Source organism: Melampsora larici-populina (assembly GCF_000204055.1).
Source record: "Melampsora larici-populina 98AG31 unplaced genomic scaffold MELLAscaffold_17, whole genome shotgun sequence".
NCBI lineage: Eukaryota > Fungi > Basidiomycota > Pucciniomycetes > Pucciniales > Melampsoraceae > Melampsora > Melampsora laricis-populina.
The window spans coordinates 489,976-515,548 of record NW_006768781.1 but is presented as its reverse complement, the minus strand read 5'-3'; the positions used below and the strand labels follow the sequence as shown (position 1 = coordinate 515,548).

At 41.5% G+C, this 25,573-nt stretch overlaps 3 protein-coding genes across 3 annotated transcripts; all 3 read right to left on the bottom strand.

Moving 5' to 3' along the window:
* Positions 1 to 12,447: 12,447 nt before the first annotated feature.
* MELLADRAFT_35931 (uncharacterized protein) lies at positions 12,448 to 12,669 on the bottom strand (the record flags this gene model as incomplete). Its single annotated transcript, XM_007409696.1, has 1 exon — positions 12,448 to 12,669. A coding segment is annotated over one exon (222 nt), but the record flags the coding sequence as incomplete, so codon positions are not given.
* Positions 12,670 to 15,670: 3,001 nt separating this feature from the next.
* MELLADRAFT_106290 (uncharacterized protein) lies at positions 15,671 to 16,622 on the bottom strand (the record flags this gene model as incomplete). Its single annotated transcript, XM_007409695.1, has 3 exons — positions 15,671 to 15,758; positions 15,994 to 16,084; positions 16,421 to 16,622. 3 exons carry the CDS (start codon positions 16,620 to 16,622, stop codon positions 15,671 to 15,673), a joined length of 381 nt encoding a protein of 126 aa, XP_007409757.1.
* A 4,894-nt stretch (positions 16,623 to 21,516) lies between these two features.
* On the bottom strand, positions 21,517 to 24,397 carry MELLADRAFT_35874 (uncharacterized protein; the record flags this gene model as incomplete). Its single annotated transcript, XM_007409694.1, has 8 exons — positions 21,517 to 22,183; positions 22,244 to 22,422; positions 22,506 to 23,090; positions 23,187 to 23,287; positions 23,370 to 23,454; positions 23,512 to 23,727; positions 23,824 to 24,299; positions 24,364 to 24,397. Coding segments are annotated over 8 exons (2,343 nt in total), but the record flags the coding sequence as incomplete, so codon positions are not given.
* Between the last annotated feature and the right edge of the window lie 1,176 nt (positions 24,398 to 25,573).

Genomic DNA, 25,573 nt, shown 5'->3' with positions numbered 1-25,573 from the left:
TATGTAACTTGTAAAATTGCACACTTCAACTTAATACAATATTAATCTAACTTGATACTGTTTGTACTGGGTCTCAGCCCTTCATTTCTCTTACAAAAATGATGGAGGGTGAAGGTCCAACTGGATTGATCTATATATCTCAATACTATCTTCTTCAACAAAAACTCAAGAAGAAACTTGAAGAAGATGGAGCAACCAAAGACCTTTTTTATCCAATGCGCTGTGCAATGCTCACTTGAGTCAATGAATTCTTATCACAAGCACTAAAATGTGAAACTCTAGTAATGGCTTGCATTCTGCATCCTAGCTGGCACCTTGCCTTCTTTGAAATTGCCTTTGGATCAATTTTGACCAAACTTTAGAATGCAACTGAGTTACTTTCAACCAATTACACTCAAAGAAAACATAAATTAGAAGTTGTTCACCCTGGTACCATATCAAATTCATCAAATTCATCATCAGAAAGTGATGAAGAAGACATATTCTCTCACCTTCACCAGTCAGGTCCGGACTCATTATCTAAGAATGAATTAAGTGATTATATTCAAATCCCAGCACCATCCAAGGACATGTGAAGTAATCCACATCTTGCTTTGGCATGGTGTAAGGTAAGTAATTTTATATCATGATTCAGCTACCTTATAACTCACATTATTTTTTTCTAGGCACGGCTTCCTTAGCTTGGGATTACTTAGCCAGCAGTGCTTCATTGTGTGCAGTTGAACAAATGTTTTCTGCTGCTGCTGATGTATGTGGTGGCAATTGTGGTGGTTTGCACCCTTGGACTATGGAGCAAGGTGTGAGCAGCCACATGTGGATGGCTCATCCACCACATTTGGCAGGTGATTTTGAGCATGCATTTGAAGTCTTGAACATGTGTCTTGCTGCTGATGCAGCTTTTTGAAAATCTCATACATAGCGCTGATGAAAATCCAAGTTTCATCTAATGTTGTAACATGAATCTCACTGAATTTTGTATTCATTTGAATTGAAGTGTAATTGATTGAGTACTGGATTAAAATGCCTCAATACTATATATACCCTATAATATTTTTTTCAGAAAGCACAGTACCAACTATACTATACTATACTTAGTATAGTAATAGTATAGTATAGTATAGTATAGTATCAACTATACTATACTATAATTTAAAAAAAAGTATAGTCCAAGCTATACTATACCAAGTATAGTGCTATACTGGTATAGTATAGTATAGTGGCAGTGTTGGTCTCTGCTGCATCAACAGTGATAGGCGCTGATCACTAGAGATTGCCCTTCTGTCAGGCAGCATACCAGGCATTATCATGAATTTTGTCTTGTAGTGTGATGCATTATATAGAGATTGAGCTCAAGTCAAATATGTGGAAGCCAGGTGGAATCAATTTCTGGTACCTAGGGGGGACATGCAACTTCCAGGCTTAGCCTGGTGTCCAAGAATGAGAGAGATACTATCAGATGCTGAACAACTCATAATTTTGCTGCTATTGTTGTTGAAGCTTGTTCTTGCCCACAGGAATCACAAATTTCAGTATGGTTAGGATTTTCAGGTAATCTAAGCCCATCAAACATCTGCTCCTAAACTTTTTTACAAATGCATCAAGACCCATAGGCCCCAGGTATTTTCCAGGGCAGACATTCAAAATAAAATCAAATGGGGTGAAGATGTATTTCAAAGTGTAAGAATGTAGTGAATTCAAAACTATATGTACTTGGGCACATCAATTGTAGAATGCTGCACTGGGATTCTGGAGAAGTACAGAAACCCTGACAATACCCAGAAGTGTGCAAACGGCCAGTTTAGAGGTTCTGTGCTTCACTACACTACTTGCTACTGATAAAATAGCTGGGTCAATATTGCCTTTGTGCCCCAAGGAGGAGACAACATTTCCAAAAGATGTAGATAACCCCATGAATCTGGCATCTGTGCTGCTAGTACCAAGAGTCAAGAAATTAGCTCAAGTCAAACCTATGTTAAAAATTTGCCTGATGTGTGATCCCTGTGCTACACTACCAGAATGTACCAACATAGCACAGCAATCCACCTTGCAAGAAACTTGGGACCCCACAGACATTCTTATTAGCAATGTGTTTGAGATGCTGCTGTGTTTATGACAACTGTGACACCATTGCAAAATTGGACTGATGTATATTTATTAGGAAACTTTTGAGTTTTCCAATATCTTGTGCAGCTGTGCAGAGATGCTGTATGACAGCAATTAATCAAATATTCCTGCCTGAGGCTCAAAATTGTTGGAGCACAGTTAACTTTTGTATAACATCATTTGTTTATTAGCACTGATTTCTTACTTGCTTCTTTTTTTCTATGACCTTTCACTCTCAAGTTTTTTTGGCTCGATTTTGTACTATCCAATCATAATATAAAGCAAATACACATAGCTCAGTCATTCCTATAATTCCAATCCATTTCAAATTGGGCTTGATTGTCCAATATGAATTAAAGCATGAATGAAATTGTTGAGGTTAGAATTAGGATCCTGGTATTGATACCTCCTGTTTCAGTCCCTGCACCCCCTCTATGTAGTTGTGATGAAGCCTCAAGGCCCTATTTTTTGATACAAAACTCGCATTACACAAAACAGTAAAAATTCAAACTGATAACAAATCCCAACCTGACAATAATCTTTTGAGGAAGGTTTATAACATAGAGCTTGACAGTCACAAATCTCAATGTCAGTTTCAACAACAAATCAGGCCATTGTGTTTGAGAAAGAAGGATCAATAGGATTTGAAAGGATACATAACAGATTGGAATGGACAAGTGAGGTTTAGATATAGACTCATATAGGATGGAATTGTGTTGATGCTGTGGTCTTCATGAATTTTGGATTAGACTAGAGACTATGTTCACATGCGCGCAACAGGGGAATTGCAACAGAATGATATCTAATCTTTACTACTACATACCATTTCTTAACCCCACTCAGACTCAAGGAAGTAACACTCTGTACAGGCCCTAAAGAATCTGAAGCTCACCCAGACTCCCAACCAGTTTCTCCACAGTGGTTTCGAAGCATGCACAAGCTTGGAATACAGCAATATGTGAATCTCTGTCAACTGTTGTTGTCATACTCCACTAAAGGGAATCTGTGTAGAATTCTCAATACAGCCATGAAGTATGTACAAAGATTTTTAAAACATAATGTTGCTCTATCTCTGCTGGCCTTTATACAAATGGACAAGATTTGGCAAGAATTGGTACCCCGCTTCCAGATCTACAAAAAAAGGACTATACTGGAAGGAATTTGTCTTTGTCAACTGCCTCTGTGAGGAGTACACGTCTGTTAGGCGTACTCTACACAGACAATAGAGTAGGAAAAGGAAGTTGCAGTCTTTATGTGGTGCACCCAAGTGAAGACTACAGCTAGTTGACCTCTAAGAAGACGATTTGAGAAAGGAAAGGAAAGATAAGGGCAATAAAGAGCTAATGCGCTCTAACCTTGTGAGACTGTGAGGGGCAGGCTTTACACTTTGGTAAACCAAAAATCCTGAAGGCTACTTTAGACTCCTTCAAAAGGAGGAAGCTTTGCTACTTTAAGGTTTATTTCTAGAGACAATGAATGCCCTGGGCTCGTAGAAATCAGTACCTTGGGTGTTCAGCAATGGAACCCGTAATGCTCAAGAATGGTCTTTAACAAGCTACACAACTAACCACATACTTGAAGATCCTCTCAGTAGGAGTCAAGTAAAATGTGGTTCTGTGCTGTGATTGTAGTAAAAGATGGGGGATGATTCTAGGGAAGAAGGGGGGGTTTATATAGTCTTAGTTCCAGCGTCAACTTGTGGTTGGTGTGTGAGTCTTGTCTATTCACGTGTCAACTTGTGGTTGACACTTGGGTTAGGTTTATTATGTATTCAATACTTTACATACATGTGCTTAAGTGGCTCTTGACACTGAGCCTTGAGATGTAGCTTATGGCTTTATACAATATTGTAATATTACATATGGTACTGTTAGCCCATGGTCCTGTAATTACGCCTCAGGGCTGACAGCCTCTATTAATATTACAAATGCTTCACTACCTCAGTAGTGTCTGGTTCATGCAAAGAACAATCCACAAGACACACAGAGGTTTATAAACTGTGTACTGATAGTCAATAAACCAAAGCCTGGTCAGGTTGATTTTTTTTAAGCATGGTAGGATTTATTATTCAAAATGTAAGTGCCAAAGTAGACATGTCTGATGCTACCTCTTTTGTCATGGGTTTGACATAAGCCATTCAAATTACATGGCATGTGATTCTTTTGCACACAATTCAAGTACTCCATTCAATACATGGTCCTGGGTTCTTTGTACTTGAAGAAGTTTTTAATTAACTCCTCTTGACGTCAATCAACATTCTCAATCACCAACTTTTTGATCACATCCCCCATCTGCCAGGCTCTGGCAGGCCAGAGACTACCACGACTTCATGAAAGCTTCAGAAAGATTTCAGAGAAACTTCTTGCAAGCTTCAGAGAAGCCAAGAGGATGCCTGCAAACATCTAAACAGGTCTGAAGACCAAAACAGAAATAATGTGACCGCTGACGGGAAGAACCAGAGGACTGGTGTCTTTCAAGGAACATATCATGTGCCCTCAACTCTCAAAGATGGACGGGATGTATCACAGCAAACATTTTCTGTTTTTACCAGACCCCCCAGCCTTGTGTATGCTTCATAAAGTGAATGGAAGTTAGTCACTGGCAGGCCAGAGACTAACATGACTTCAGAAAGTTTGCAAAGTCATTTCAAAGAAGCTTCAAAATTTTTCACAGATACTGATGGTACTATTTCCAACTCTGTACAGAGATCTTGCAATTCAAAACTTCTGTGGAGAAATTGGATCTTTAGAGCATTTCAAAAAGGCCGTCCAACAAGGCTAAATAATTTCCTCTGTAGCCTCACTTATTGCCGTGGACAGATGCGCAATGACAGGTGGATCCCATACGTAATCTGTACACCTCTGTACACAACCTGATCAGTGCTACAATATGGCTTTCTGAAATTTCTTTGAGAAACACCTGAAAATGTAAACAGAGTCCCAGAAAATTACACAAATATCTTCTACTATGGTTGCTTGTGTCAAGACAGTGGTAACTCCAAATCAGTAGCTCCACACCTTTGACACTGTGAGTCTGTAAAAGCCAGTGAAAAATCAAAAATCATATAGTGAAAATATGAAAAAATTGTCTCCAATTGACCTGAGAAATCATTTTCAGAATGAGTGTAAAGAAGTCTTTTGGAATTGTATTCAATTTCACAAGAAATCTGGATTTGTCGCCGGCCGTAGATTTTGGGCCAAAACTTATGCTTACCAGTCTTGACACAACCCACTATATCTTCAATGATTTTCTCCGTAAACCTTGTTCATGTAGACAGATGGAAAATGCCTGACAGATCACAATAGTACTATCTACACCCCTGTCCAGACCGGTATTGCAGGGATAATATGGTTTCATGTTTTGACCTCAGGTGTGGATGATTCCCAAGCTCTGTACACCTTGTTAATACATGTAGAATGATGCACAATATCTGGTGGATCCCAACGGTATTATCTACACCCCTGTACAGAGCTGTGGTGTGGGGATATCTTTGTTTTGTGCTCTAGCCTCACGTGGCAATGGTCCCCGGCAGCAGGGCTTTGGGGCCTACAACAGGCCTGTTGTAGGCTTCAAAGCCCTGCTGCACAGTACAGTCAACATGGTACCCAACAATGTACACTGTTTTCAAGTGCAGGGGACCTTTGCCACAGGTCCATGACAAATCTGGGCGTGAGGCTACACCACAAAGGCCTGAAAGCAGTTGACAAACCGGGGGTGAAGTTCTGTAATGGGTTTTTTTAAACTCCCCAGGAACGGTTTCTCGACAAAAAAGGGGTTTGTGGTGTAAGGCACAAAACAAATATATCCCCACACCACAGCTCCATACAGGGGTGTAGATAACCATTGGGATCCGCCAGATATTGTGCATCCTTCTGAATGGATTCACAAGGCATACAGAGATTTGGAAACATCTACGCTTGAGGCCAGAACACAAAACCATAATATTCCCGCAATACCGTTCTGTACAGGGGTGTAGTTAGGACTGTTGAGATCCGTCAGACACTTTCCATCTGTCTACATGTATAAACAAGGTTTACGGAGAAAATTATTTAAGATAGTAGGAGTTATTTGTGTCATTTGCTGGGATTGTATCTACATATCCAGTTGTTTCTCAACAAAATTTGAGAAAGTCATATCTTAGCACTCAGGTTCTGTACAGAGGTGTACATATTACTACTGGGATCCACCAGTTGTTGCACATCTGTTTACCAAAATAAGTGAGGCTGCGGAGAAAAAATTTCAAACCTTTTTGGGAGATCTTTTTGAAATAAATTGAATCACAAAATCTTGGCAGTAAAGCTCCATATAGTTTGGCTCGCCACATAAACACTGTCAAATATCAAATATATCCAAAAATTTTAGATTGTTCTGTATGTTGCTTTGCAACACTACACTACACTGAAACTAGTTTTTTATGAGAAATTAAATAGTGATATCTTCTAAAATAAGATCTGTACTGATAGCAGTAGTAACTTGCTTCCAAATCCACCCTTCAGGACATAAACAACACTGAATTATAGGTAATGTAGCCAAAAAAATCAAGGTAAACTGGGCCCCTGATTATTTTCTTGATATCAGAGACTACCTGTATGTAATGTATCCATGTTACTGATGTGATGGATATGGAGTAACATCAGTATGTGTCTTAAAGCTGTAATACATTGTAGACATGATGGATCTTTTGTGATCATTGTAATCTGACATAAGTTATTGTAATGGTTTATCCTGCAGTTCAAATTTTACATGACTAAATGAACCATTTTTGTGACAGATTTGGTAAAAAAATTAAACTGGGCCCGTAATTGATTGCTTGATATCAGATGAATCCATGTCACTTGTGCTGTATCTTTATGTCCAGCTGAAGTTACATTGGAGCTTTATTGAGAATGTATTGAAGCTTTCATGAAGCTTTCATGAAGTCAGTGGTAGGCTCTGGCCTGCCAGAGCCTAGTAGATGTGGGCTGTGGATGATAAAGGTAATTAGTGTAGGTTTGACCTTTGGCCATTTGAGAATGTTGCTAGATACATTATGTATTGAATCAAAGCATATAAAGCCTTTTCTGTGTAAGAGCAACTGCTGTCTTTGCTAAGGGGAGACAAAGCCAATTTGGATGTGCTTGTGAGTTGGTCAAAATTATTGATAATTGAATAACCACATTTGGTAAGCCATTGATTTCACTTGGTAATTAGTGAGGGAATAATACTTGGGTCCAAATGTTCAATAGCTTTGGCAGTGTTGTGAATGAGGTTACAAATGTTGGGATAGGTGATGTGTATGGCTTTAGCAATAATGGTGAGAGGTTTCAGTTAATTCTAAGTGGCTGAAATCAAGATGTTAGAAAGGGGACAGGTATTAGAGTCACAAGCAATGTCCAATGGTAAAAAGTCTGGGACAGTGTAGGAGGTGTTGGATGGTACACTAATTCAAACCTTACAGGATTCTAGTGTTCAATGATTTCACCACATTGGGCATACAAATTTTGTACATGTCTTTGATCAAGAATGGGTTGTGATTCTTGTGTTCCCCAAGCCACTCAAATTCAATTTCACCAGTAAGAGTCTTCCTTAATACAAACTGTGCTAGACATTGGACTTGAATGGGGCCAGATGATCAAAAGTGGGATCACTTAAAGTAGTCTGGGTTTGGGTGCAGGGGTTGCCCAATTGCAGTTGAAGATTTGAATCCTTTTAAGACCATGTTTCTCAGAAGACAGTGTTTTAATGTGCTTACAACACCAGAAGGAAGGTGCATATTTCAATTGAAACAGTGCCCTTTACTGATTCATGGTGAAGAGGTGCACATAGCAAAGCCAAGATTGTTTCCAATACCTGTAGTCTGAAGAAGGGTAAGGTGTAATACTTTTTCCTTAAAAGCAGGTTAAGAGTGAGATAGATCCCTAACATATTGTGGAGAAGAAGGATTGAATTCAAAACCAGGGGTAGGGAGTGCTAAGTAAACCAACAGCAATGGCACAAAGTTGGGTATATTGGTGCAATGAGGAAATAAAGCAAGACCAGTACCACTGGTGTGGTTGTATCAAGTGGGGGAAGTCTTTGTGAGGGTTTGGTAATCAGCCCCTGGCTGTGATGAAGTTGCTGGCCAAGGTTTGTGAGTTTGCATGGTAGTATTAAAGTATGGGGAAGTAAAAAGTTGAATTTCAAGTGTGTGCAAGGATTGTAACAAGATAAGGTGCTACTGGGATGAAGGCCTGTTGGAAAACAATGCGCTAAGGCAGACAAACTTGAGACAAATTTTGGTGCGAACAAGTTGGAGATCTTGTGTCTCTGATAGAGGTGCAGTGTTTAGCTTATCTTCATGGCAGTCTTCTTTTCATCAGTAGATGTGACTCCAATTTGCACATCTCCAAGGTTAAAAACTTTTGAAGGGTATTGATGTCCCCTGTTGTGGAAAGATAGGCCCCTGATGAACATCAGAGAATGTGTTTTGCCTGCAAATTCATCAGAAAACACACCAAGATGGCCAGCAAATCAAATGCAACAGATTACAGTTGTATAAATAAGTGGAAAGGCATTTCACACTTGCTTATTGTCAAAACAATGCTCTGGGCAAATTGTCATTTATCACATCTTGGAAAACTGTTGAGGCTCAGCCCGTGACAGGCACTTGGCACACGGCAACAGTTATGCAATCATTGTTCCATCATAATCAACTCTGTCAAGGTGAGTAGCTGTTACTTCATTCTTTAGCCACATATTGAGTTCATGTCTGCCCAGATTTTTCAGTGCCTCTATGCTCAGCAATTTGAAGAAATGCACAAACTCAGGAACAAGTATTACCAAGTAGCAATATCAAGGCAACACACATTGGCCCCACTGAGTGGGGCTGGTACTTGTGGCGGTTACATATGTCAAGCACTGAATACACAGAAAGTGAAAGTTTTGTAATGGACGGCGGTATGGCAATCTCACACTCGATATCAAATTGGCAAATGGTTTCAGTTTGTTTCCACCAAATTCTGTGGCAAACCTTCTTTTAGAATATTTCATCTGGCCTGTCCATACAGAGTTTTGAATTATATCTTTCATGTGGCTAGAATAGTCTCAGGCCCAAGAGGCCCTTTTGATAAAAGTTTTCAAATGCAGTCTGCACCAAATACCACATTGAGAGTGAGGTTGACTGGAAATCATATCCCTTCCTTGTTGTCAGCAGCTGGAGAATTTGAGTCATCAAGGTTGAATCTCGATGATTCCCTTCTCAAAGACTTGAGTAGTGGTTGTGCAGTTTGATGACTTTTTGTAGAGTTTTTTCAAAATATGACATGTTTCATGTGATCTTGTAGTGAGGTTATATGGTTGTTTGTGGATAAATGTGTGGTGATATGAGTGGAGAAGACACCATGTTTGACTCTGCTCAAGTTTCCAACTTTGTTTGGAAGATCAAAATTTGGGAGGATTGCCAGGAATCCCCACTGCACAAGTGGAGAAAGAAACCTAACCCTGAGAGGTCAAAAATCCCCTGCTCACATGCATCAAAGTCTTGCCCCTAGAAACTCCCCTTTCATGTCACCTACAGTTGTTTTCAAAAAGCTTGTCACAAATTCACTACCAAATTGATCAAGTTTTGTGGGAAAATTTGGACAAGCTTTTCGAACACAACTGTACATTTAGCAGAAACTGGCCAAAAATACCCCTTTTGGTCACATGCACCAGTAGGTGCATTCCTGGGTCATTGCATACTCCATACCCAATGATTGATCTTCAATGTCACAATTCAAAGTTAAAACTTAGAATTCCAATAGGCCATCTGAGAGGAATTACCGTGCAGTGTGGAGTGAATTTAATGCCAAAACTCCTGAAAAGGTACACTGTGGCTGTAGGGTGCACCCACCCCTTATTTGAAGTTTTCATGTGCACCCTTGTTTGTGCCTATGCCCTTGGGCACCCAAAAGGCACACCTTTTGTTCTGTGCCCACCATGAGACTCATGATAGGTGAATGATCCAAAATCTTACATTTCTCAGCCTAAAGCCATGGTTGAAGCCTCAAGCACTTCCCTCAACCACTTGTAAGCAAGACAAAGAAACTTTGTTAAATTTGAAATATTTCCATATATCATCATTTGTGTTTTCAGTCCAGTAATTGTTATCTTTTTGGTGATGACAACAGCATGAGCCATGATCAACCAATCTTGGAGGATAAATGTTCTATCACCACTTGTAAAATTGTTGTTGACTCAAATTGCTTGGCAGTTCATGTGGTGGGCGCGAGCTTGGGAAAAAGTACGCGCCCGGGCACGTCTGGAGGGGGTCAGGTGTGCCCTCATTTTGGCTGGGGGCACAAGAGGGTGCAGCAGGCACAAAAAAAGGACAAAAATGGGTCAAGTTTTTGATGATGCTTTGTCTGCCACATCTTCTACATCCCATAAAACATTGATAATCTCATATGAACACCCTATAAACAAATTCAACAGCAATAGTACAACAAAAATCAACCAAATCAAAAAAAAAATCAATGAACATATGTTGCTATCAATGTAGTCCAATATTTTGTTGTTGGGGTAACTTTCAATCCAGACTGTAACTGCTCCCATAATGGAAGAATATGGTGTGGGGTGGTACCCATAACACACATTGATTCATTTGAAATGATTTGAAGGTGGAAGAGGGCTGGTTTCAGCAGAAAACCTTGTAAATCACATGCTTAGGTTCATGGGCCCGCCCACTTCAATTCAGACCAAAAAAGATGTGCCTGGGGGGATCAAAATTGTGTTGCGCTGCACCCACCACATCATTGGCAATATTCAGCAAGAGGCCCAGTAAATATTTAGTCAATTCTGGCTTGCCCAAACCCTGGCCCAACAGGGAGGAAGGGCATTCAATTAGAGTTTTTCTCTCTTTTTGGCCTGCCCAAACCCTGACCAGGTTTGGGGTTGAATAAATGGACTTGGTCAAACTAACCTACCTTGGATTCAAATGCAGATTGGAGTTGTTATGAATATGAAGGTTACAAGGAAGCTTCTATCATCAAACACCTGGCAATAGAAATCTACACTCACCTGGTCATACTTGGTACTTTGTCTTCACACTCTGGTATGGTTTGTACCTTCATTGTTAACTGACATGACACATGACAGGCACTTTTCATACTATATTAAAAGAAGGTATATCCCCCGCCCGAGTAGTCGAGGGAAGAAATTGGATCAATGCTCACTACCTCATGTCCCAAAACAACTCAGTGCACTTAATTGAATATAAACCAAATTTATTATCAAACTATATCTCCATCCATTAGAATGGTCATTAGAATAGTACATGTATAAAATCTTTCAAATCAAACAAAATCAGAAAAAAAGAAACAATCGGGAAAAAAAAATCTAAATAACTAGCAAGTAATATAGTAAGTAGTGATAACGCTTCATTAATCTTCTGTTGTTAGTAATTTGTAATATATAAAATATATCTCTGGTCTTGAAAAATCATTCATCAGGTTGATTACACATTCTTGAGATCTGCTAGAAAGAAAAGCTAGCAAGAAAGAAAAAAGTAGAAAACGTATCATGATGAATGAGGACGGACTCTGTCAATCAAAAATGAAAAAAAAATAGGCGGGAAAAAAACCATCAAGTAAAACAACACAAGAAATGCGAGCTAGTCAGAGAAGTAGAAAAAAAAGAAATCGAAGAAAACTATCAGCCCAAAAATCTCTATCACCCCGTGACATCTCATCGTTCAGAAAAAAGAAATCTCTATAATGGAGCATAGGCTGCAAGGCCATATTGAATCGATCACCAAAACAATCTCGAAGGTCTGTATTTGATAACAGTCTCTTCCTCCACAACGGCATCTTCATCTTCATCTTCAGTTTCTTCATCATGATCAGGCCATTGTTCTTCATTAGACACCACCGGTCGTGTTACTTCCTCTTCTTTTGTCTTGATGACCGGAATGACTGGAAATGGATTATAGGGTTTTGAATTGAGATTCAGGCAGTTGTAAACTATTTTGGATTCTTGCTCAACTGGTCCCATTGATGAGTGACGGGGTTGGAGTAAATCTCTGCCTGATCCTAAAGTCTCGGGTGAAGAGTGCGTGAAATGTGATGAACCCGAGCTAACCGTAGCAGTGGGTGTGTCAATTTCTCGATCGCGAGAAGTGGGATAGGAGCCCTTGGAAGACTGCGGTCGTCTCTTTCGATCTTGACCATTACGGCGACGTCGAGGAGGAAGTGCCTGGGTTGAACCTGTACTACTGTAACCTGATAACCAACTATCTGAAAGGGTTGGGTGATCCTTCGCAGTCAACGTGGGTGATGATGGGCTGGAGCTCAAGTTTCGTAAGGAGTTTCGGGGTGAGATCGGATCGATGCCGCATGAGAGTGTGACCGAACATGTGTCACAAACCCGACAATCCACCAGACCTTGACCAGTAGGTTCACCACCTGGGCCGCCATCGAAGAGTGGTGCTGTTTGAGAGGCGTGGGAACGGCAAAAGATATCGCCACATGACCGACAATGGTGCTTGCGGTTAACAAAGTTGAAACGCTGTGGGCAATTATCATGCGCACATGACTCTCGTTGGATATCGGGCTGAATAGGGAGCCAGAACATTGCGTCAGATGCGTAAAACGTGCTGAAACAGACATGAGAAGAAGCCAACTTACAACCCAACGGGACTTAGAGAGCAACCGGCCGAACTTTCGACCCTCGATGATCACGATATTGGGAGTATGAGGCAAAGCTCGCAAAGGAGCGGATGAGTTGACATTGAATGATGAACGAGACGAGTACGCCCGGATTGGAGAGAGTAGGCTCGGGGCTTCGTGTAGTCCGGCAAAGGATGAGACGGGAGATTGTGGAGTTTGATGAAGACAGGCAGCTGGTCCACAGCAATCAGATTGACCAGCTGGAGGTTGAGTGGGTGGATAGAACTTGCTTCTTCTCAGCACCGCCGGACGGTCTATAATAAGGAGTTAGACGAGATTTGAAGTCAGATTTAGTTCAATAAAATCAACCAATTTTTTGAATTCAATAGAAACAGGAAATAAGAAAGGATATGATTTAGAAGTGAATGAACTGAGAGAAGTTCAATCTGATTAAAGTGAAATGGAAATTAGAACTCTTGATTGAATGACTGAATTGGTGGAATGAGCGAATCGGTTCACAAAGATAGAGCTCGGATACATGGATCACCTTGTGTAGCTGCCAAACACACATGCACGTAAGCAGGCGCATATAGCCTACACGCGAGACAGTTGATACAGCGAAGAAGCTGTTCAAGAAAACGAACAAAGGAGCGTAATACAGAAGGATGTGAGATCCAAAGAGTGAAATCGGAAAGAGTGATAGGCAACAAAGGCGATGAGTCATGACAATCGAAGAAAGGGGTGAAAGGAGATCTGATAGAACACAAATCGAGATCTGCCCTGTTCCCATGATGCTCGCATACATTGACAAACTATCGCATACACCGCCCTTGCGTCTCTTGCTCTCTTTGATCCCACAAGCGGATTGATGGTAGGTTACACATCGAGTTGAGAATGTAGAAAAAGAGGACAGAATAGAAGAAATGACTCGTGAAACTTACAAAGCGGTTGTCTTGGTTCATGAGTAAGAAATTTGAAGTCCTTTGCTAGGAGTTCTTCAGGCGAGGGTTCGATGGGTGTCAAGTTGGGTGTTGGTCTTCGATAATTAAAGTCAATGTGAATCTTTCTGATCCGAGGTAAAGCTGCATGTCCTTTTGGGATGCTTGACTCATCTCGCGCTGATTGGGAATGACTGGGTGAACACGGTGCGACGATACTGCTGGTGCTACTGCCACTAGTGGTCTGAGCGCAGCATATAGTCGGAGGTGAACTTTCGGGGGATGATGAGATGGGATCAATTGTATTTGAGGAAGGACTTCTCGAGACTGATGGTTGTGGGTACTGAATCAGAGGAGGTGTAGGCTGAGTAGGTTGAGGTGCCTCGCACAGAGTAGGTAATGAAGTGGTGCGAATTGGCGAGGAGGGAGAGAGGACTGCTGGAGTTGGGCAACTCATCGAAGCAGACGGAAGAGGGGTTGATTGAGATAAAGAAGAGTTTGATTTTGTCGAGGAAAGTATTGAGCTGCTATAGAATGCAGAAGCTGAGGCTGAGAGATTTGTGGGCTGATGAATCGGCATGTTGTGTAGTCCGTCGAGGTGAGATGATAAGGTAGATTGAAATCCAGGAGTGGGAATCGGACTGTATTGGTTGACCGGATTTGGAAGAGTTATACCAAAATTGGTTTGAGGATAAGGCTTTTGGTGAGTTGTATAGTAGAGTTGGTTGTATGTAGACCAAAAGCAGATGTGAAAGAGACAAGACAACAACCTGCCAAAAACTGTAAAGGTGACCAAATCGAACAGGGAGGAAACAGGGGAAGGGACAAGGATACAATGAAGTCTCAGTGATAGAGAGAACTAAGGCTATTTAAGTAAAGTTGAAAAGGTGAAGAACAACAGGAGAGTGTGATAAGGAGTATACTGTATTCTGCGTAGACTAGACTACAGAACTAGACTACAGCTCAAAGAACATTGATTAATGAAGCTCTTGATGTTCAAAAGATGGATCTCAAAGAAGAATCTAAACCAGACCCAATTAGAAGAACACCGACGCCTGATTCCTGAAGATGATAAATAGGATAAGAGAAGGGAAGATTTCAGGGATGATGATGGATGGTTTGATGAATGGATGTTTTTGGATTGATGATTAGTGTATGTATAGGGATTATGAGTCGAATCGAGGAGGAGTTGTGTGGTTTATAATTCTAATACAATGTTTTGTATCGATTTAACAATGTAAATATATATTCATAAACGAAGGGTGGATAGCCGGTTCCCCGCGAGTTGATTTGAAAATATTGATTTGAGTAAGTATGTATATATGAGTGAAGAGAGAGAGGGAGAGAGAGAGAGGGAGAGTTGAATTCAGTGAAATGAGAACTGAATGCAATTTATAAAGGGTCAATTGAATGAACGTACAGTTGATGATAAGTGAATAAGGCTGTACCATAAAAGTAAGTGTGATATTTTGTAAAATACAGTTCCTACTACACTTTTGAATTATTTGGTGAAATGGTCAGTTGGAGGTTATTGAATTTAATAAAATGATGATAATGAGATTTCAACGATCTTGCTGAATTTGAATTTCAAATCGAGGTCGACTTCCTTCGATGATCTTTATGATGGAGAATTGGAATTCTAATCCGACAAGGATAGAACAGAGAAGCAAACTCAAGACTAATAAGATAAGTAATAAGACTATTTAATTGAGAGATGAAAGCGACAGGAAGACAGAGGTAAGAATAAAGGTAAGTTATAAGAAAGAGGTGAATTTGTCACTGGTGGAATAGGTGATGAAAAGACAAAGAGACAAAGCGCCAACACATGAAAGAGACCAAGGCTTTAAATGCGTCTGAAGGAGGATACTCTTGAAGATGTAAATCGAAGAGTGTATACGTGATTCAGTATTTTTATACTCTACTTTTAAATTCTATCTCTATCCTTCTAGAGTGGACATGTACGTTTAAAAGTACCCGGCTTTCCTCTGATTCAGAGCGCTCGAAGTTTTATTAAAGTATTGGTCAAAATCAAGAAGGGGTGGGTGGTGGTGGTGATGATGGTGGTGGTGGAGAGAAAAAACATCCTACATAGAAATCTGAAACTGTATCGTACATACTTTAATGTTTTCCAATCATGGAATTCTTTTTTTCACTCAACTCATCCAGGCCCCAATTCTGTCGGTACAAGTGTCATTCTTCTTTCATCTCAGCCTTCAATCAAGCTGACCTTAATCCTTGATGCCTCTTCTGCTTTGCATTCTCTGACTCTGCGGCCTGTCATACATACATACACATCTTATGACGTTCTTCAAGCAGAGCGTGGGTTCCATGAAGTCATAAAGTCAACCAACCGCGGAGTTTTGCGTAAATCTCTTTCCATATGAGCTTCTTCTAATTGTCCCAAGGTTGTATATCGTCCCATGAAAGCTTGTAAGACAATTTCTATCCCAGAAAATTGATCGTCAGAATCATCATTGTAAGTCCATGATAGCTCGAGTGCTGCCTTCAAGCCTTGATTAATTCACCCTTAGTGCTCTCCAGTGCTTCCCTCAGTCGTTTGTCTGAGTTGGAACCTTGTTGGTTTCTTCATTACAATGTGACCCCACTGCCGCTGGCATGTCTGCCTCAGCTTCATTCCTAAAGTGACTTAATTTCTCAGCCCTTCCAGGTTGAACCAAATCTTGGACCGTAAACTAATCACAGGATCCTCATCTGCCCAACGCCTTTCTATTGCCCATGATTAGTGTCCAGGCCATCCATCCTTCGTCGGATGCCTACCTTGCCTTCTTGAATATCCATGTTCTATCCTAACCACCCGAACTGACACTGCTTTTTGGATCCAATCAAATCCTAGCCTGATGTGCGTAGGGGTGAATCTCTGCCTATCTCTGCTCAGCTTTTCTTGCTTACTAGCTCCTATCCGCACATACTCTCCCAATTTTCTAACTTGATCACCTCTACCATTACCCGTGAGATCCATTACCCGTGGGATGATGGAGGATCAACATCAGTATATACTAAACACGATTGTAGGTTTTCTTATGCTTTCTGCGTCGCCATTTGTACATACACATCCGAGCTGCAGAGGGACAAGAAGACACACACGCGCGCATTTATCAGCGATCATAGAAGAGACAAGCATGTGCTTTTCATCTCGAATAACCTTCACATCCTTCCCCGGCTCTTCTTCCGTCAAGCAATCCCTCCAGCTTTCTCTCAAAACCTGCTCAAGCAGCTCAAGCTCTCGCGATTCATGTCGATCTCATAGATCTGCATCTTTATCTCCACCGTACCCCCGAAACTGTTTCTTCGGTGCTTCTTGCCTCCTGGCTTCATCAAGACCTCGCCGACTATGTATCAGGGATTGGGCCCCAAAGAAGACGAAAGAAAAAAAAGAAGCAAGTGAATATTTCCCTGTCAGATTACCGGGACTGGTGGATAACTCTGTGGGTCACTTGAGATCTATCAGATCTCAACGCCAACGCTGTGGAATAAACTCGTCACCTCAGCTTATTGGAGCGGGGCGCATCACAAACTTGGATCTCCGAGTATATCTTGATGCGATGCCTTAAGGTCTTGGCTGTGACTCTTTGTGTTGTGGAACTCGAAATTGGAAACATTCGAAACTGATCACAAGTGAGGATTTACACTGCTTTTCCTCGTCATCCTCACTCATGTGATTGTCTCTTTCCAATCAGTCTCAAGTCGAGCAAAATTGATGATGTGGCTGTGAAACGCAAAACTTTTGGAATTTGTTTTGGCTCTCATGATCCCGACGTGCTCTCTAACCTTTTGTCTTCTTGAATCTTGGCTCACGTCAGATCAGAAAGTGTTTTGTAAGATTAGCTGCCGTGTGCTTCACTCATTGAATTTGAAACAAGGTTGAGACTGGCTTCTTGGCGGAGTAACTTTTCACGCCCAATCATGTTCAGGCGTTCTTCTGACTTAACATCCGCCTGAACGTCATTTTGATGTCATCCGATCTTTCGGCACCTTGCCACCTTCCTTATCTTGAAGTTGCACTAGCCAAACCCGGATGCTTCCTGGCTTCTGCTTCAGCCTTCAACTGCAATTTGATTCTATGTAGTGCTGCACTCTTGCTCCAGGTACTACATCGACCTCGAAACTTCATAATACATAATAGTCTTATCGTGGACAGCTCGACAACTTCTTCGCTTCGGTTTCTTATCATCCATGTATGTATGCCATCCCACGGAGATTTTGGACTTTTTGGAATTAAGTATGCATGTTCGTCATAGCTGTCGGACAATGTCGGAGCCGCAACAAAAATTCCTCAAGGCAGAATTTAAGTAATGATGTTCAAGAACGGTATGTAGAACGGTGAAAGCTTATGAAGTGTTTTGGCTCGGCTCGCGAGCGACAACGTGAGACTTTGTTAAGTATGAAGCTTCTTATTGATGACGGTTTCTTAACAAAAGCTTCCTCCGTGCGATTTTCCAAGATGCTAGCCTATGACATCCGCGCGGTGGACATCCGTTAATGGTGTGAAAAACTATGACTCAGAAGTTATGCATACTAGAAATTTCTAAACAGATTTGTAGCTTTTGCTGTTCAAATATTTACAAGCAGAGGAAGCAGCTATACCACCCTCAGAATTATTGGAACCATTCTGAAGCCAACCTAAAGTGATTTGAAAGACGCCCTTGGAAGGCTCAAGATTCAGCAACATACAAAAGGTCACCTATTCTATGGCGCACATTGCTGATTGGGATGAGCAACCTTGCTTTGACCGGTGCCTCCACTACATATCACTAGAAATCCTCATCAAGTGAGCCGAGAGATCGTGTTATCGGGTCAAGACTCTTCCCGATGTTCATTCTGGATCAAGGGTGGCTTCGAATCTTGCTTCGAATGCCAAACAGATCCGCATAGAGCCGTGTCGGAAAAACTCTTGAAATCAATTGATTCAACTTTCAACACTGACTTGTAACATATAAAGACCAATTTCTGTTTGGGAATATGGAGCGACCGATAATGAAGAGTTTTAAAAGGGGAGTGGGATCGGGTCAGGTCGCACTCACACTCGCCGCGGCCATGTTCACCCAGCTATCATCAATCCTTCACATCCCGAGTCCTATTCCGCGTGGGTTTGAGTCAAGGGTGTCTACCAATGGGTCGATCATCACAATTGGAAGCTCGATGCAAGTTTCTCCAAACTGTCTCACCTGTAATTCAAGGGCTTTGAATTTCCGTGTGGCTTGATCTGAGGATGCAGCGGGTGACCTACATATATGCCCTCCAAAAATAAATGTAACAAATCTCTATTCACATGATAGAAAAATACCTTAGAATCCCCGGAAGCTATGCCCAGCTAGCCCTCGATTGGCTCTGAGATGCTTTTGTTTTACCACACAGAACTCGAAATAAAACATGTCGGCGCGCGTATGAGGGACAAGTCAGAGGCATAAAGGAGTGATTGACCAGCATTTGATGCGAGTCTGGACCCACCTAAATCAGGCCAGCCCCTGAAGGATGTTATCATAACAGACAAATAGATTCACAAAGCTCAAGCCGTAATGGCACTGAGAGCTCTGAATTCTGAAGATAAAGGAGTGATGAATCCTCAAGAAATGTTTTCATGAACTCCCAATTTCTAGACCAGCTTCGCTGTAAAAGGTTCGATACTACAATGCCACCTCTAGCCGTGCTCTTTTCCAAGCTGTCCGGTTTGAGGACAGTTTCTCTCCATGGACCTTGTACAGTCTCCCCTATCAATCAAACCAGTGAAAGCCTAGCCGTAGTGAAAGCTCTTTAGACTCCTGGAAAGGGAAAAATCCATCGCACTCAAACATTAAAGTTGTGAGTTGTCAACGGAGCATGGCTTCACATCAACACAATTTTTTTGATAGCAGTGGCACATATCTCAATAAAATCTAAGCTTATTTTCCTTTGAAAGTCATGGAAAAAAACCCTTTTGAGATATGTGAGGCCAACCGCCCATACTTTCGTTTGCGCGTTTGATACTCTTTGATATGGCTGTCATCTCTCAAATAAGTCTTTTACATCTCCTTTGCGAGTTTTTTCAAGCAGGTTCGCGGAGAAAATTGTCTTTGGGCGATATATATATTTATATGATATGAGTTATCGATTTGGAATCAACTGACACCTGTTTTCTTTCCTGATTAGAGTGGTTGTCAAATTATACTTCTAACAACACAGCCATAAAGGCCCTAAATCACATGCCCACTCTGAGTAGTTGAGCATCTCTGGGCCTGTCAAAGCCACATTAAGCGCAGTCACCAATACTTTCGTATTTCAACTTGCCAAGTTTCTTGGAAATTGCTTGATCCTACATTTGACCATCTCAAAACCTACGAAAGATAGACACCCCATATCATGAGGTCAATCATCAGATAAAACATTAATTTGAAAGTAGATTTTTTCTTATCAATTCTCTACTTTCAATCGAAGTTTTCATCAGTATATGGATGAACATCAATCTTTCCCCAAAATTCATTTCCAGCGCAGCGATATCTTATGGGGTACTTGCAATGCTGAAATAATTATTTAGCTGGCCAACGGTATCAAAAATCTCATATGTATGTGAATAACATTTTTATGGGTGGAGATCAAAGCTTTTCTCAAGTTTGTTTTTACTTCTTCTTTTCTTGAGACGCATGCAGGTACTTATCAAAAGATCAGACTCAAGTCCTAAAACCGGGATCAAACTTTCGGATCTAGTCTCCGAGGTTTTCGAAGCTTCAACCGGCTGCTGAAGATTTCAAGATGATCAACTCCCGGCCATAGAGAGAAGGACCCTGGAAGCTTAAGCGATTTACATAAGTTGATAGAGTTTCAATCCTTCCGTTCTCCAACGATACCATGCGTGTCGAGTGACGTTTAGATCGACTTTAGTTTGAAAACCACAATATATGCATGTCTTTTTCACTTGGGTTCTGGCTGACAAAAGCAATGAAGCTCGGGATGGCTCACATGCGCTTCGACAGCCGAGAGCTTGACTCTCTTTCATCCAACTCACAAGCTTCCTCTTAGCTCGTTTTTCCACAATCAACCGGCATATATTCAACTCCCTTCATGCGCTAAGATACGCAGATAGTTGCCTGTTGAGGGAGGACCTATATCTTTCGGCGAGTTGATGAGCCGAACGCATATACAATGCACAAATTAACAAACACTCTCATTTTCAAGCAATCAGAAATGATCCTCATCAGCTTAAGGCTCGCTGATGCTGAGATGATATGCTTGTGACTCATGGGGACCCCAAACTGATACGAATAGCTGATCAGCCAACAATAAACCTGAGCGAGATATACCGTGAGGTCAAAAATGGCCGCGCATGTATGTACATACCCTCTACGGAGATGCTGTTGGTCTTCGGGACACACACCAGCGAAATCGTCGATCATTCTGACGTCAGCACCGCATACAAAAGACGCGGTCAATTCCCATGTGTATCCGAATTTTGGACGGAAATATCTGTGTCAATACCGACTTCATCTTAGAGACAGACCCCACGGGTATCTTCGTCTGCCAGTAGATCTACTTGCTTCTACTTGACGGGAGCTGACAGCGTGTCATGCAAAGTTGGATTAGTAGACGTGGAGAGTGAGCGAGCTTTGCATTCTGAGAGGAAGGTCATCTTCACGCATGTCTGCTTGACGGGACCTGAAAGCGCGCCTTTGATAAGCCGCTGTGGCAGAGTGAATGAGCGTCTAATTCTGCGAGGTGAAGGCAAGATTATTTATGCAAACATGAGATAAGACCTTCAAAAGGCATCGAGGATTACCGGGCTACATCACAAAAAGAACATATCGATTTTGACAAGTCACAAATTATTATGGGGTGGTTTCTGATGATTGATATGAGAAAAAAGAAAACAATTTTGTTGTATGTTATTTTGCTGATGATAAAGAAATAGCTAGGAACCAGAACACGTCTACATGAGATGATTTTTGTAAAGGATGATTGGAAACCAAAAGTTCCCAATGATTTCCAAGGTCGAAAAAATTGAGATTTGATTTCCTGATCGCTGTGATCATGATTTTTGATAAACTGTTAGCTTTGGCTTTGCCAACTTTTCGAGATGAGCCTGTGTTTGAAACATCGCAGATTGAGGTCAGCATTTGATTCGATACAAAGAGAAAGGAATCCATGTCACTGACTCTCATCCAAGATTCTCGTTGATCAGGAAGGTGATCCCAAGCAATCCACCTCTTATCTTTCTTCATCACGGCCTCAATTTCACTCAAATCAATTGTTTTGGCCATCTCTCTTAGATCTGCGACTTCCTCTTCCTCTTCTTCCTCACCATCATCACCAATTGTCTTTTTACCTACTTCATCCTCCTTCCCAGATTTCTTCATTCGACACCAAAAGTCTATAAAAGCACTTTCACCACACATCTCCTCAAACTCTTCGCGAGCTCGAGTCTCTTTCTTTTGTTTCCAATCATCATAATATCTTTCAATTGTCTGTAAGCCGCGAGTCCGATTTTGTGGATCGATCAATCGATTGACAGTTGTGATAATTAAGAGTTGATCAGGCGAAAGTGAAGATTGACTTGAGCCATCTGAACTCTCATCAATTAGAGTCATCAACTTCTTTTCTACGACCGAAAACGAGGTGGCCAAACTTGGAGCTTGATCTTGGAAGAAAGATTCCAAAGCTGATAGACGCTTTGCGTAGATCGAAGCCGTATGATCGGAGAAGATTCGCTTGAGATTTGAGATAGATAATGCCTTGGTTTGAGGAAAACGCGGGTCCTTCTCAAGTGACCGATGTGTTTCTTCCCACGTCACCTAGCACAAGTTTTAGAGTGGAAGATCAATCGCCATATTTAAAAACGTTGTCATTCATATATCCAGTCAGAAATTCGGCTCACGTCGTGGTCTCGGACTGCGTCAATCAAAAGAGATCGAAATTCTCGTTCAGCTTCCTCCTTGCCTAACTCATGGCGAGTGATGTCAGCTTGCTTGTCCAGTCGCTGCCTTTGTAATCGAACTTCTTCTTCCCTGGCTTTCAAGCTAGCCTCTTGTTTGGCTTTCTTCGTGTCCTCTTGATCAATGGCTGAAGCGATTCCAGCCTGTTCCTCAAGCTGCTTCGACCACTTCTTCCAAATACCTTCTTTGACTGTATTACTTGTGATGATATCAAAGCGTTTATCTTTCTTCAGAATTTCTCTCACTTGCTTCCATTCTGTCTCGGAGAGTTTAGGATGAGCAGCTTCCAGTTCACCCCGCTTCTCGCTCAAAAAACGTGTAAAGTCTGCCTCAGCCTTGAGAACTTCAGCTCGCTTACGTTCACCTAATTCTTTCAACCAACTTTTGAACGCCTTCTCACGTTCTCGATCATCACGACCGAAATTTCGAAACCGAGGGTCTTTCTTATACTTTGTTCGAAACTCTTCCCAATGTGTACGAGTTGATGTGACGGCCTCAATGAGAAGTGAACGATAAGCCTCGGGAGGCTGAAGGAAAAGTGCGCGAAATCAGGATAAGTCTCGAAGCTTGTGCCGATTGATCAACCGTGAAAGAGTCTTGAGAAACAAATCGAGAAGACAAACGCTAAGTTTCGCTGTCACTTGCTTCTCTGCTCTCCGTTGTCGAAGTTTTTCCTTGCAGAATTCATCAAATAGATCACGCCTTTCTTTCATAGATGATAGAGCTGTCCATGACCCATCACCAAAAGAAAGTATAGTAAGTTTTCTTAGAGTCAGTTGCATCATGAAGATTGAGATTGAACATACCGAGGTAGCGAGGGTCTGTGACAAATTTAGGAAGTTCGTTGTCCCATGGGGCTATAGGATCGATGGATTTTTCCAACAGCATTGCCTAGAACGATGTAAAAGAGTCAGCATATGACTGAAGAGGAAGATATTTCAATTGTACCTTGAAAGTGGCCTTCAATTCGTCACCGGAAAGACTAGCGAGCATCACAGACATAGGAGAAGGTACAACAGTAGGCTGGGTAGTTTGAATAGGTTGAGGTACTTCTGGTTTATTTTCCTGTTCAGCCTCGAGAGCCATTTCTTCAGCAATTTGACGTTGCCAGTCTTCATCTTCGTCGCGGTCTCCATTGAGTTTCTGTAACTTTCTTTGACCTCCCTGAGAACCATCCTCTGCTACCCCAGATCCTTCCGTGGGTATTTGACCGACAGAAGCGGTGAGTGAGGGCTTTGAGGGTAAAGGATGAGATGAGACAATGGGGTTCGATTGATCTTCTGGCTTTCGTTTTAAACCACGTAACGTAGCTTCTGCTTCTACTTCAGCTCGTACTTTTTGCACTTCAAGTTCTATAAGTCGTTTCTGTTCTGCTTCATGTGCACGACGAGCTTCTTCCGCGTTGGCCAGTTTCTCTTGCTCCGCTTGTCGGACAGCTTCTTCTGCTTTGATTCGCTCTTCCTCTTCTAATTTTTTTACTACGTCTTTAATTTCATCTGGTACTGTCCAAACTGATGTCTTAGTATCAGTGTTGGTATAGAATGTGTTTTGATCGGTAGTGGTGACCTTCATCCAACTCGTCCCCGGTATGGGTTGCTTGATCTTTGCTTTCTCCTTCTTTTTCTCCTTTTTCTTCTCCGTGACAGGTGAAGATGTAGATACAACCGCCATCGAAGGGCGTACGTAAGTTGATTCTTGTGTTTCAGCATGATAATAGTAAAATTGTCCAGTCGGGGCTAAAGTTGAGAATGTCATGTGAGCTGAACTTGTGCGACGCGAAGATCAATCGGATTAACTTACCTCGATGTTCTGTCCAACCAGGTGGGAGTGGGTTGGCGGCATAAACGGGCAGTACGTTTGAGCTAATAATCACCAAATCAATCGAAATCAGTCGAGAATGCAAGACACCAGTGATGGAGGATCATGTCTCCAGATCAAATGTTAAGAGAGGCCAACCTTACATCGACGGTGGAAGGTGATGCCATGTTCAAAGTTGAGTTTTGTCGGCCAAATTAATTCCTCTCGATGTTGGTCGTAGGAAGGTGTAATTTAACTGATGTGACTGATGTCGTCCCTCGTCTGCGTTTGAACTTTGACACAAAAAAGTAGAGAATTCAAATTGGCAAATGTGCTGATCGGATTGAGAAGTGGTGAGATGCATACAGTACCCGGTACCGGTACATCACCAGCACTTTTTTGCAAAATGCACTTTGACAGTAAAACACTTTATTGTGTAACTGTGGTTTCAAATAATGTGAATTGACTCATGACGTTATCATTTCTCAAACTCAACTGCATCATCAGATATCATCAGTTTTCTCAAAGTCTTGCCATCAAGGACCCGAACAGTCTCGGTAATCTCTGAACAGCGAGCACTGAAAAGTTTGAGGCTTTCAATCAATTAAACAATGAGCTGAAAAGAGGATGAGTGCTTTGATGTCCACTGTTACGACACGGGAAACACGACAAGATCTCAATGCAATGCTAAATCATGATAGTAATAAGAAAGATGATGGTGACAGACCTCAATCACAGAGAAAAGCTGTCCTGTCAAAGGTTGAAAAGTGAGTCCTTCCCTCTTCACTGTCCTTCATATCATCAAGTGGCCGCCTATCAGACTTGTAAACATACCCTCTGTTCAAAAAGTTAAGAACAGAACACTTCACTGCGTTGATTTGTTGTTCTGAAGTTTCCGGTCTTTACCGTGACGCAACTGTGAGCGATGCCTCTTATCAGAAGAGCAGATCCAACAAGTATCTTATTGTACTTTGGTATTCAAGTAGCTTGCCTACTTTTGCTCTACAACCTCGAGTCACTCGTCGTCACAAATGACTCAATTGAGGCAAGCTTCTCCAAATGAGCTGTATCAATCACTGTTTCACTTTAAAACAGCTTGATTTTGTGTCTTTGTGATATCCTGAACCTGGGCAGGGCTATCGCGATGATAATTTGTCTCTATGGTTTACAAGTCAATTGAGTCAAATGTTGATTTCAGGTTGTGATTCATGAT